General features: G+C 45.7%; 1 protein-coding gene across 1 annotated transcript in view; it reads left to right on the top strand.

The window, feature by feature from the left end:
• The window catches only part of nup98 (nucleoporin 98 and 96 precursor), a 43,610-nt gene that overhangs the window by 3,182 nt on the left and 28,871 nt on the right, over positions 1-11,557 (top strand). The window contains exons 3-12 of the mRNA XM_080780311.1: positions 377-472; positions 2,233-2,427; positions 2,706-2,851; positions 4,302-4,409; positions 5,378-5,570; positions 6,761-6,936; positions 7,057-7,197; positions 7,477-7,612; positions 9,844-9,936; positions 10,094-10,228. Of these exons, the coding sequence (XP_080636437.1) occupies positions 377-472; positions 2,233-2,427; positions 2,706-2,851; positions 4,302-4,409; positions 5,378-5,570; positions 6,761-6,936; positions 7,057-7,197; positions 7,477-7,612; positions 9,844-9,936; positions 10,094-10,228 (1,419 nt within the window). The remainder of the gene's footprint in view (positions 1-376; positions 473-2,232; positions 2,428-2,705; positions 2,852-4,301; positions 4,410-5,377; positions 5,571-6,760; positions 6,937-7,056; positions 7,198-7,476; positions 7,613-9,843; positions 9,937-10,093; positions 10,229-11,557) is intronic.

An 11,557-nucleotide genomic window follows, 5' to 3' on the forward strand; every position in this document is an offset into this window, starting at 1 on the left:
TGATAAATGAGGGCCTAATACTTTACTCTAATACTACATGTACATGACAGCAGAGTAAGTACTAATACTTTACTCTAATACTTTACACAACGTGTTTTGGTCCGACAGTCATTAGACCGACAACCTACCTCTATCCCTAACCTAACCATAACATACCTCTATCCCTAACCTAACCATAACACGGAACAGCGCATGTTTGAGCGCTAGTCCGACCGTTGTTCCCGCATGTCGGACTAATGCTCCGTCTGAATGACGTTCGGATCACCTACTGTAGCCTATAGTTTTATTACCTCCACCTTTGGACAGCAGAATAAGTTATTGTGCGTATTTGATGTGTATTTGATGTGTATTTAATGTGTATTTGATGTGTTTTCAGGCACTGGCTTTGGAACCACTGGAGGTTTTGGCAGTTCAGCTTTTGGAGCCACACCCAACACTGGAGGTCTGTTTGGAGCCACACAGAATAAACCTGGTGAGTTAAGATTCTTCTTTTCATTCTGAACTCTCTAGAACGAACACAAATAACCCAGGGGCCGGTTTCTGTTTCACTAAGACGGAAAGAAATCATTCTGGAAGAGAGACTAGGGCCCTCATTTATCAATCGAGTGTAAAGTCTGCCACAGATTCGAGTGCAGGTTTCGTAGTACACCCACGTCGCCACGGCATTTATAAAGTGATCGCAAACAGCTGATCCTTCCTTAATTTCGTTCTGACGTTAATAAATGTGACGGCTGAAATCTATCTGGCACGCCCTATGAAATCAAGCCTCGCCCTCGTTTTTGCGTCATGAACAATTGCAATACGACGGCTGGTAAGTTTGGTAACCAGGGTTACAGAAAAAATACGTTTCTCCCGTGCCTTGCTGCCCACACCCCCCTCTCTTGACACACACACACACACACACACACACACACACACACACACAGACGCACACGCAACTTGCAAGCCAAACTAACTGGTGTCTTGTTAATTAAATAAAGAACGAACACCTGCATGAATTAAATAAAGTTGTAGGCCTACCCTGTCTGTTTCCCTCTCACCTCGCTTGCCTTGCTGTCATGTCCACGCATGCACGCATATACATGACACATCGACATCGCATCGCCATGAATGGAATTAGTTTGTAGGCTGGCCTATTTTAATTTTACCCATTCGTGCGCACTGCGCAGTGCACGGCGAAGACTGCGCACTGCTGTGATATTAAAGTCCTGTAGGTGACTGCCGACATGCCGATAGCCTAGCTCTCTCATGCAGCATGAGAGAGGCTATCATGTCGTCAAGGCAGTCATAATCAACGTTTATGTAGTGATTTCTGATTTGATCATTGATGAACGAATCATAAACATATGGATGAAGGCTTGCCGCTTACATGTGTGCTGGTATGTATTGGCGACGCACGCCGCGGTCCCGTCCTCCCGAGCCGCGAAAATGATCTCGCTTTTATCTGAACTGTCAAAACTGTCAAAACCTGTCTAATTTTATTTATTTAACCTTTATTTAACCAGTAAAATCACATTGAGACTGCGTCTCTTTTACAAGTGGGAACTGGCCAAGAGGCAGAAATAAAAATTACACTTCAATACCACATCATCAAAGTTACATTTTGAACCAGCAAATACAACATCCGTAATACACCTTAAAATACCTATACATAAATACAACAAATCACCTGTCCTACTTTTTTCTTTTTAATAGCAGGGAAAAATACACCATATACACAAATGTACACAATCTCCACGAATTTAGCCGATATAATAGATATATAGGCATAAAAATAAGCTAGAACATATCCAGACATGTGCAAGTGTTGGATTGTACGTCAAAGATGATCCTTTTGAAAGTTCTCAAAGGAACTTTCAAAGCCAGTTTTAGTCTGGACTGTAGGTCATTCCACGACCAAGGGCCAAAGAAGGCCAGACATTTTTTGCCCCCCTCAGATTTAGAATTCAGATTCTAAGCACTTATTTAAATGGTGAATGATTAAGCCCCTTACGCCTATAGCCTGCTAGTACTTACTACAAATAGGCAAGCTGTATGCTTGTCATTGTCACTTGGAAATAAAGGCGTGCAGTCCATTTATGCCTTTTTTAAAATAATATCATAATCACATATGCCGCATCACCGCATGCGCTCCAAAATAATAAAATAATAAAAAATAGATAAATGAGGGCCAAAGTCTGTTCACTAACGCTGTGTTTGGCTCCTGTCTGTAATACTGTGTTTCTCCACCAGGAGGCCTGTTTGGCTCCAGTACATTCAGCCAGCCCGTCACCAGCCAGACGACCAGTGCAGGTTTCGGGTTTGGGGGAACCACGCAAACCAGCGGGACCAGCCTGTTCGGATCCACCAACACCGGGACTACAGGAGGACTGTTCTCCTCACAGCAGAGCAATGCCTTCGGCGCGGCCAAGCCCGCTGCCTTCGGAAGTACGTTAACATTATTATTATTATTATAACATAAAGCCAGCTGCTTTCGGAAGTACGTTAACATTATTATTATTATTATAACACCAAGCCCGCTGCCTTCGGGAGTATGTTAACATTATACACATTATAAATCAAATTATAATGTGTGTATATTATATTAATGTGTTTATAGATTTCGGGACCTCCACAGCCAGCGGGGGTCTGTTTGGTACAGTACTATAGTGTGTAATGTGTGTATATTATATTAATGTGTGTATATTATATTAATGTGTTTATAGATTTCGGGACCTCCACAGCCAGCGGGGGTCTGTTTGGAAACACCAACACGACGTCTAACCCGTTCGGTGGAGCGACGGCTTCTCTGTTTGGAGGATCTGGATTCACCGCCGCTCAGCAACAACCTGGAACCACCTTAAAGTTTAACGTACGTTTATAATACTACTACTGCTACTACTACTACTATTACTACCAGGGCTCGAAATTAACTTTTTTTCTTGGTAGCACCAGTGCTCCCAAATTAAAAAGTTAGGAGCACTAGCAAAAAATTAGGAGCACATACCAAAAAAGTAAGGAGCACAGACAATATATGTAACGCAATACATTTTATTAATAAAACAGTATAATGTAGCACTGAGCACTGCAGAGTTCATCACATGCCGGGTTGTCCCCACAGGTCTCATCAAATGTCCACCAAATGACAAATTTAACCAACCAATCACATGAATTCAGTTCTTTGTGAGATGATGTATAACGATAAAGAGCGCCCCACTTCACATAGGTGTGATTTTTAAGTCATGCATTGTCCTGGGGCCAGCAGTAACGTGTCTGCAATCACGCCAATGATGTTGGCACATGACTTATCATTGGCGTAACTTAAGTCATGTTTATGTCAATGCCATTATTTTTCTGTAAACTAAGAAAAGGTTTAAACTTAGTGAAGGCTAGCTCTTATTTAGCTATGGTGTATGCAATATTGAATTAAAATTTCAGCTCTGCCTCTTGGGCTGAGAGAGCAGCAGCATTCTGTCGACCTATAGCCTCACCAATCCTACTTTTTGGGGTAACACATTTGTCCCGACATCTGTTATGTTTCGTGCTGCCTCCGTGTTTTGTTTAGCTCTCATGTTTGAAATGTTTTGTCTCAGTTGCAAATGCAGTTTTACCTGCCATCTCCGGGCAATTTTTGCAATGAACACAGTGCATTGCCCCGTCCCAACGGAAGCCACTCAAATTCCTTTAGCCATTCTTTCCTTAAGCAATATGCTCTCTTCGGTTTCTTAGCTACAGGTGGTCTGTTGGCATTCTCGTCGGCATCGCTGTTATCAACGACAATGTCAACAGCGTCAGCGACTACACTATTGACTTCATTTAGAACAGCAGGCGGTGGCTTACTAAATAAATCAACAATAGTTCACTTCATCTTTGCGTAACGTAACTCGCACACTAGCTTAGCTTCTTCTTATTTTTCCTTTCCCGCATCTGTGCTTCTCCGGACAAGGGAAAGGAAGAGGGTGGGCGGGCTTTAAGGCTACTTTAACCAATCTAAAATTAGCATGCGTGTTGGGCACATGAAAGCTCACGTTTGATAGGACAAAATGGTTGACTGTCATCTCATGCACTTGCTGACTGGCAACAAATGGGAAGAGAGAGAGAGAGAGAGAGAGAGAGAGAGACGGGGAAATAACCTGGTTTTTGGAGAAAAAAAGGCGCACCAGATTGTTTTCTCCCCATCGCACTGGTGCTCCTAATTATATTTATTGGTCGCATTGATCAAATTTCGGGAGCATATGCGACCAAAATACTGCTACTACTACTACTACTACTGTTACTACTACTATTTATGATATTAACAACGATATCCCCCCCCCCCCCAGCCTCCAACAGGAAGTGACACGATGGTGAAAGGGGGCGTGACCACCAGCATCAACACCAAACACCAGTGTATCACCGCCATGAAGGAGTACGAGAACAAGAGCCTGGAGGTACGCACTCACACACACGCACGCTCACTCACTCACTCACTCACTCACTCACACTCACTCACTCACACACTCACTCACGCACTCACACTGTCTCTCTCTCTAGGAGTACCAACATTGCGGCCTGTTATAATGTTCTAACATGTTATAATGTTATATAACATGTGTCTCTAGGAGTTACAGCTAGAGGACTACCAGTCTGTTATAATGTTATATAACATGTGTCTCTAGGAGCTACGGCTAGAGGACTACCAGTCTGTTATAATGTTATATAACATGTGTCTCTAGGAGTTACGGCTAGAGGACTACCAGTCTGTTATAATGTTATATAGAGCACCGAAGTCCGACGTCACTTTCAGTAGAGGGCGTCAGTCCACAGGTTCATGTATTTGTTTAGTTGCATTGAAATCCCCATTGAGGCGATTTTAGATCGCCTCATATAACAACTGTGTTTGAAAAATAAACATGTCACCCCGGCCGCTTCACTCATATGGATATGAAGAATCAACTGACTGAGAGAAAACGCTAATGTTACTGCTGCTGAATTAGTTATATTTTCGCTAGAAGCAGACTGTATCATATTTGAGTGACTGACTGTTGCAAACGATACAGAGACACCTCCCTAACAATAACGCAGAGACAGCTTGTTTATTTTTGGACCACAACGCTTATAGTAGACGATATTAAGATCACCCCATGTTATTCTCCATAGAGAAATTACTTCCGCGAACCAGGGGAATCGTCGGGATGAGCGAGTTACGTCAGGACTTCGGTGCTCTATAACATGTGTCTCTAGGAGCTACGGCTAGAGGACTACCAGTCTGTTATAATGTTGTATATAACATGTGTCTCTAGGAGTTACAGCTAGAGGACTACCAGTCTGTTATAATGTTATATATAACATGTGTCTCTAGGAGTTACAGCTAGAGGACTACCAGTCTGTTATAATGTTATATAACATGTGTCCCTAGGAGCTACGGCTAGAGGATTACCAGGCCGGTAGGAAGGGCGGGCCCACCAACCCTCTCACGGCGGCCGTAGCGACCGGCGGTCTATTCGGCGCGGCGGCCCCGGCGGCTCCCAGCACGGCCAGCGGTCTGTTTGGAGCCTCGGCGACCAACACTGGGTTCTCCTTCGGTCAGAACAAGACCAGCTTTGGAACCAGTGAGTCTGTCTGTCTGTCTGTCTGTCTGTCTGTCTGTCTGTCTGTTCATATTTCATGATCTAAAATTCACATACTGTATAAGTAAACTAAGGCACCAGTAGTTCTTTCAGATGTTAGGTATATGTATTTATGACATTTGAGAAAGACTTTGTGTTGCCAAAATCAATATAAAACATTTTACAAGCAAAAACAGCTGCATATTATGAGGAGAACTTTTAACCCAAAGTGCAGGATATTATGACTCATAGGAATAGACTATGTGACAACCAGGTATAGTCTGGTGACCACCGGAGAGACGGGTGACAGCCGGAATGTAGACAGCACCCGGGTGAGCAGTGTGGGTTAGCGCCCCTAATCTATGGAGGTATATGCACCTAAACGCTGGGCTCTCAACAGTCACGCCATTAATTTAGAGCCGAATCAAAAGCAGTTGAGTTGCTTATAAATTCTAAAAAATAAGTGCAGACAAATTGATTTGGCGTGATTCATAAAACATCAGACAGAAAGACGTCGAGACATTGGTGTTCTAAATTAACACCATTAACAACAGTTGTACAACACGCCTAATGAAAAGCTCTGTAGACGTTAGTAGTTTTTATTTTCTATTACGTTACGAAAGTGAATCAGCCTTGCATCATCCTCATCCCCCACCGGCTGTGGTGGAGCTGCGGGGAGTGCAGGCTTTCCGCATGGCTCTCAAACGCGATTTGCCTCGATTATTCTCGTGAGTTGTGGACTCGTGTAGGCATATTGATTTTGAGTTGTTTCATCAATGTGGACGTGCAACTGTTACAAGTTGCAACAACCTTTGCAGGGAACTATAGCATAACATTTATTCCACTGTGCGTGCTCAGCCTCAGAGTCATTTCCCTCTCTTCGACATACTGTCCCTGCTCGCTCCGCGGCGGTGAGCGGTCGCTGAATGCACAGAACAGTGGGCGTATCCTCCCCGACCCCACACACTCCTTTAGGTGGGGTGACGTCACCTCAGGCTCTGCTTGCATGCATGCACATTGCACAGACACAGCGGAGCTAAATGACGACTGATGAGAACCGTTTGGGGAACCGTTAATAAAAAAACGATGGAACCGGCTCCGGATCCGCAATGTCGGAACCGGGTCTGAAATGGACCCGGTTCCGAATCCCAACCCTAGTCCCGACACAGCCTATTAACTGTTTATATTTTCAGGTGCAGGGACGTTTGGAGCCACCGGGGGCAGTCTGTTTGGAGGTCAGACCCAGGCGGCTCAGCCACAGACAGGAAGTCTGTTCAAACCGTTCGGGCAACCTGCGGCCGCCGCGCCGACCGCCGGATTCACCTTCGGTAACACCAACACTATGGGAGGAGCCAATACCAGCAGCATGGTGAGACAGCTGTCTGTCTGTCTGTCTGTCTGTCTGTCTGTCTGTCTGTCTGTCTGTCTGTCTGTCTGTCTGTCTGTCTGTAGGAGCTAACCGTGTGTGTGTGTGTGTCTCTCTCTTCAGGGTCTGTTTGGTAACACAGCAGCAGCGTCCCAGGCGGGTGGGCTGTTTGGAGCCACAGCTCAGACCACCACCACCGGCTTCGGTACGGCTAGCGGTCTGTTCGGACAGACCAACACAGGCTTCGGAGCCGTCGGCGCACAGGTCTGTAGCTTTAGCATCATGCTAACACGTTTAACTAGAGGTGGAATGAACTTCCCATTGCAGTCAGAACTACAGACTCACTCCCAATCTATGTTTGTGATGTATCACCATGTGTTGTTCTTGCTTACTGTAAATCAATCTGGATTAAGAGCGTCTGATAAATAACTATATTGAAAATCGTAATGATAAATGCTAACACAGAGGTCTGTAGTCTTTAGCATCATGAACCTCACTGTGTGTGTGTGTGTGTGTGTGTGTGTGTGTATGTGTGTGTTCCAGCCCAGTCTGTTTGGTAACAAGGCGGGGGGGTTCGGTACCACCACAACGAGTGCTCCTTCCTTTGGAACGGGAACTGGACTGTTTGGAAACAAGCCAGCGTTGACCCTGGGGACCGGAGCCCAGACATCTACGTTTGGTCATTATTTTTACTGCATATATCATGGTCGAGGCGTATGGTGCACGAGTCGGTCCATATGTTGTTTGTTGTTCGACCAGCCTAACAAGCGGAACCGCACGATGGACGGACCCGACGACCTCACAAACATAGCGTCTAAACAAGCGTTGCGTCGCTCTGGCCAAACTCATTAGGACGAGTCCATCCATGCTCTGTCGGTTTGATCAGCCTAGTAGGTTCTATGTTGGCATGTCCTGACATGGACCGAAAAGCAGAACCGAACCATGGACGGACCCGATAACAATAGACGAGTCGGTCCATGTACTAACGGTTTGATCAGCCTAGTAGGTTCTATGTTGGCATGTCCTACCGCTACCATGTAGCGGCACGTGGGACTCAGTCTCAGTCTCTCTCTCCGGGGAAGACATTCCCAACTCACCTCCTCCTCCTCCTCCTCCTCCTCCCCTTCCTCCTGACGGGGCGCACACGCGCTCGGAGGGGGCGCCACGCGGCTTCGCCGTGCTCAGGGTTGGTCCAGCACGCACCGCCACAAAAGCGGAACTACACTATGGGTGGGCCCATGAATATCCATCCCCCTTCCCCAAACCCCATGAGTCGGTCCATACACTGTGGTTTGATTTCAGCCTAGTAGATTCGCGTTTTCATGCGCGAACCAGAAGAGCGGAACTTCACTATGGACGGGCCCATGTACCCCCCTCCCATCCCTCTTCCCCAAACCCCATGAGTCGGTCCATACACTGTTGTTTGATTTCAGCCTAGTAGATTCGCGTTTTCATGCGCGAACCAGAAGAGCGGAACTTCACTATGGACGGGCCCATGTCTTTCCCCCTTCCCCAACCCCATGAGTCGGTCCATACACTGTGGTTTGATTTCAGCCTAGTAGATTCGCGTTTTCATGCGCGAACCAGAAGAGCGGAACTTCACTATGGACGGGCCCATGTCTTTCCCCCTTCCCCAACCCCATGAGTCGGTCCATACACTGTGGTTTGATTTCAGCCTAGTAGATTCACGTTTTCATGCGCGAACCAGAAGAGCGGAACTTCACTATGGACGGGCCCATGTACCCCCCTCCCATCCCCCTTCCCCAAACCCCATGAGTCGGTCCATACACTGTGGTTTGATTTCAGCCTAGTAGATTCGCGTTTTCATGCGCGAACCAGAAGAGCGGAACTTCACTATGGACGGGCCCATGTCCTCCCCTCTTCCCTAACCCATGCCTTTCTCACCCCTCGACCGGGGCCCACCCCACTCACTTGGGCATTGCTTGAGTTCCACATGCAAACTGTTCCATAGTTTTACTCCACAGATTGAAATACAAAATGATTTTAGTGTTGTCCGAGCCACTCTGGTTTTTAAATTTAGTTCCCCCCTTAAATTATAGCCCCCCTCTCTATCAGAGAACATCCCCTGAATATTTCCAGGTAGTTGATTATTCCTTACTTTGTACATTATCAGGGCAGTTTTAGTTTCTATTATATCTATGAATTTTAAAAGATATGAGTTTAAAAATAATATATTAGTGTGATCTCTATATCCCGCATTATGTATAATTCTTATAGCTCGTTTTTGAAGTATAGTTATTGCATTAAGTGAAGTCTTATAAGTATTCCCCCAAACCTCAGTACAGTAGTTTAGGTATGGCAAAACCAGGGAACAGTACAGCATACGTAGTGACTTATAGTTCAAAAGGTGCTTTGCTTTATTTAAAACTGAAATACTTCTAGATAATCTATTATATATATACTTAATATGAGACTTCCAGTTAATTCTATCATCAATTATTACACCAAGAAATTTGTTTTCAGAAACTCTCAATTTCAACACCATCTACCTGTATATTAACTTGATTATCTATTTTGTAATTACTGAATATCATTAGTTTAGTTTTAGCCAGATTTAGTGAAAATTTATTTTTATCAAACCACCTTTTTAACTTGCATAATTCTGGGTTAGGGTTAGGTGACCAGTTCCAATAGCTCGTGTAGATTTTTTCCGGAGCAAAAAATATTAGTGTCATCTGCGAAAACTACCATTTTCAATATATTAGATACCTCACACATATCATTTATATACATAATAAACAGTTTAGGACCCAATACGACCCCTGGGACGAGTCGGTCCATGTACTAACGGTTTGATCAGCCTAGTAGGTTCTATGTTGGCATGTCCTGACATGGACCGAAAGTGTTTTATATCATGTTATGTATTTAATGTAATGTAATGTATTCTAGGTTTTGGCCCCAGCCCAGCAGGGGGCAGTCTGTTTGGAAATAAACCTGCGACAGGAGGATTAGGAACTGGACTGGGAGCTGGTTTTGGAGCAGGTACACACACATGTACACACACACACACACACACACACACACATGTACACACACACACATGTACACACACACACACACGTACTTAGCGTCAACGACCTTACAGGAGTTTGCAAAGGCTCATAGTAACTGTGTAACACCATGTTGTTGTGTTTTACAGTGGGAGCGGGCCAGAGCTCACTATTTGGCAACAACCAGAACAAGCTGGGCAGCACTCTGGGAACCACAGGGATGTTTGGGAGTTCAGGATTCAGCACTGGAGCCTCGAACCTGGGCTTCACCCAGCAGCCTGTTGGTAAGACCTCTAGACACCCCTATGTACACCCTATAGAACCCTATACACTACTACCACACTACAGCCTCGAACCTGGGCTTCACCCAGCAGCCTGTTGGTAAGACCTCTAGACACCCCTATGTACACCCTATAGAACCCTATACACTACTACCACAATACAGCCTCGAACCTGGGCTTCACCCAGCAGCCTGTTGGTAAGACCTCTAGACACCCCTATGTACACCCTATAGAACCCTATACACTACTACCACACTACAGCCTCGAACCTGGGCTTCACCCAGCAGCCTGTTGGTAAGACCTCTAGACACCCCTATGTACACCCTATAGAACCCTATACACTACTACCACAATACAGCCTCGAACCTGGGCTTCACCCAGCAGCCTGTTGGTAAGACCTCTAGACACCCCTATGTACACCCTATAGAACCCTATACACTACTACCACAATACAGCCTCGAACCTGGGCTTCACCCAGCAGCCTGTTGGTAAGACCTCTAGACACCCCTATGTACACCCTATAGAACCCTATACACTACTACCACAATACAGCCTCGAACCTGGGCTTCACCCAGCAGCCTGTTGGTAAGACCTCTAGACACCCCTATGTACACCCTATAGAACCCTATACACTACTACCACACTACAGCCTCGAACCTGGGCTTCACCCAGCAGCCTGTTGGTAAGACCTCTAGACACCCCTATGTACACCCTATAGAACCCTATACACTACTACCACACTACAGCCTCGAACCTGGGCTTCACCCAGCAGCCTGTTGGTAAGACCTCTAGACACCCCTATGTACACCCTATAGAACCCTATACACTACTACCACAATACAGCCTCGAACCTGGGCTTCACCCAGCAGCCTGTTGGTAAGACCTCTAGACACCCCTATGTACACCCTATAGAACCCTATACACTACTACCACAATACAGCCTCGAACCTGGGCTTCACCCAGCAGCCTGTTGGTAAGACCTCTAGACACCCCTATGTACACCCTATAGAACCCTATACACTACTACCACAATACAGCCTCGAACCTGGGCTTCACCCAGCAGCCTGTTGGTAAGACCTCTAGACACCCCTATGTACACCCTATAGAACCCTATACACTACTACCACAATACAGCCTCGAACCTGGGCTTCACCCAGCAGCCTGTTGGTAAGACCTCTAGACACCCCTATGTACACCCTATAGAACCCTATACACTACTACCACAATACAGCCTCGAACCTGGGCTTCACCCAGCAGCCTGTTGGTAAGACCTCTAGACACCCCTATGTACACCCTATAGAACCCTATACACTACTACCACACTACAGCCTC

The sequence above is a fragment of the Protomyctophum bolini genome (genome assembly GCF_963924005.1).
Source record: "Protomyctophum bolini genome assembly, chromosome: 13".
Lineage (NCBI taxonomy): Eukaryota > Metazoa > Chordata > Actinopteri > Myctophiformes > Myctophidae > Protomyctophum > Protomyctophum bolini.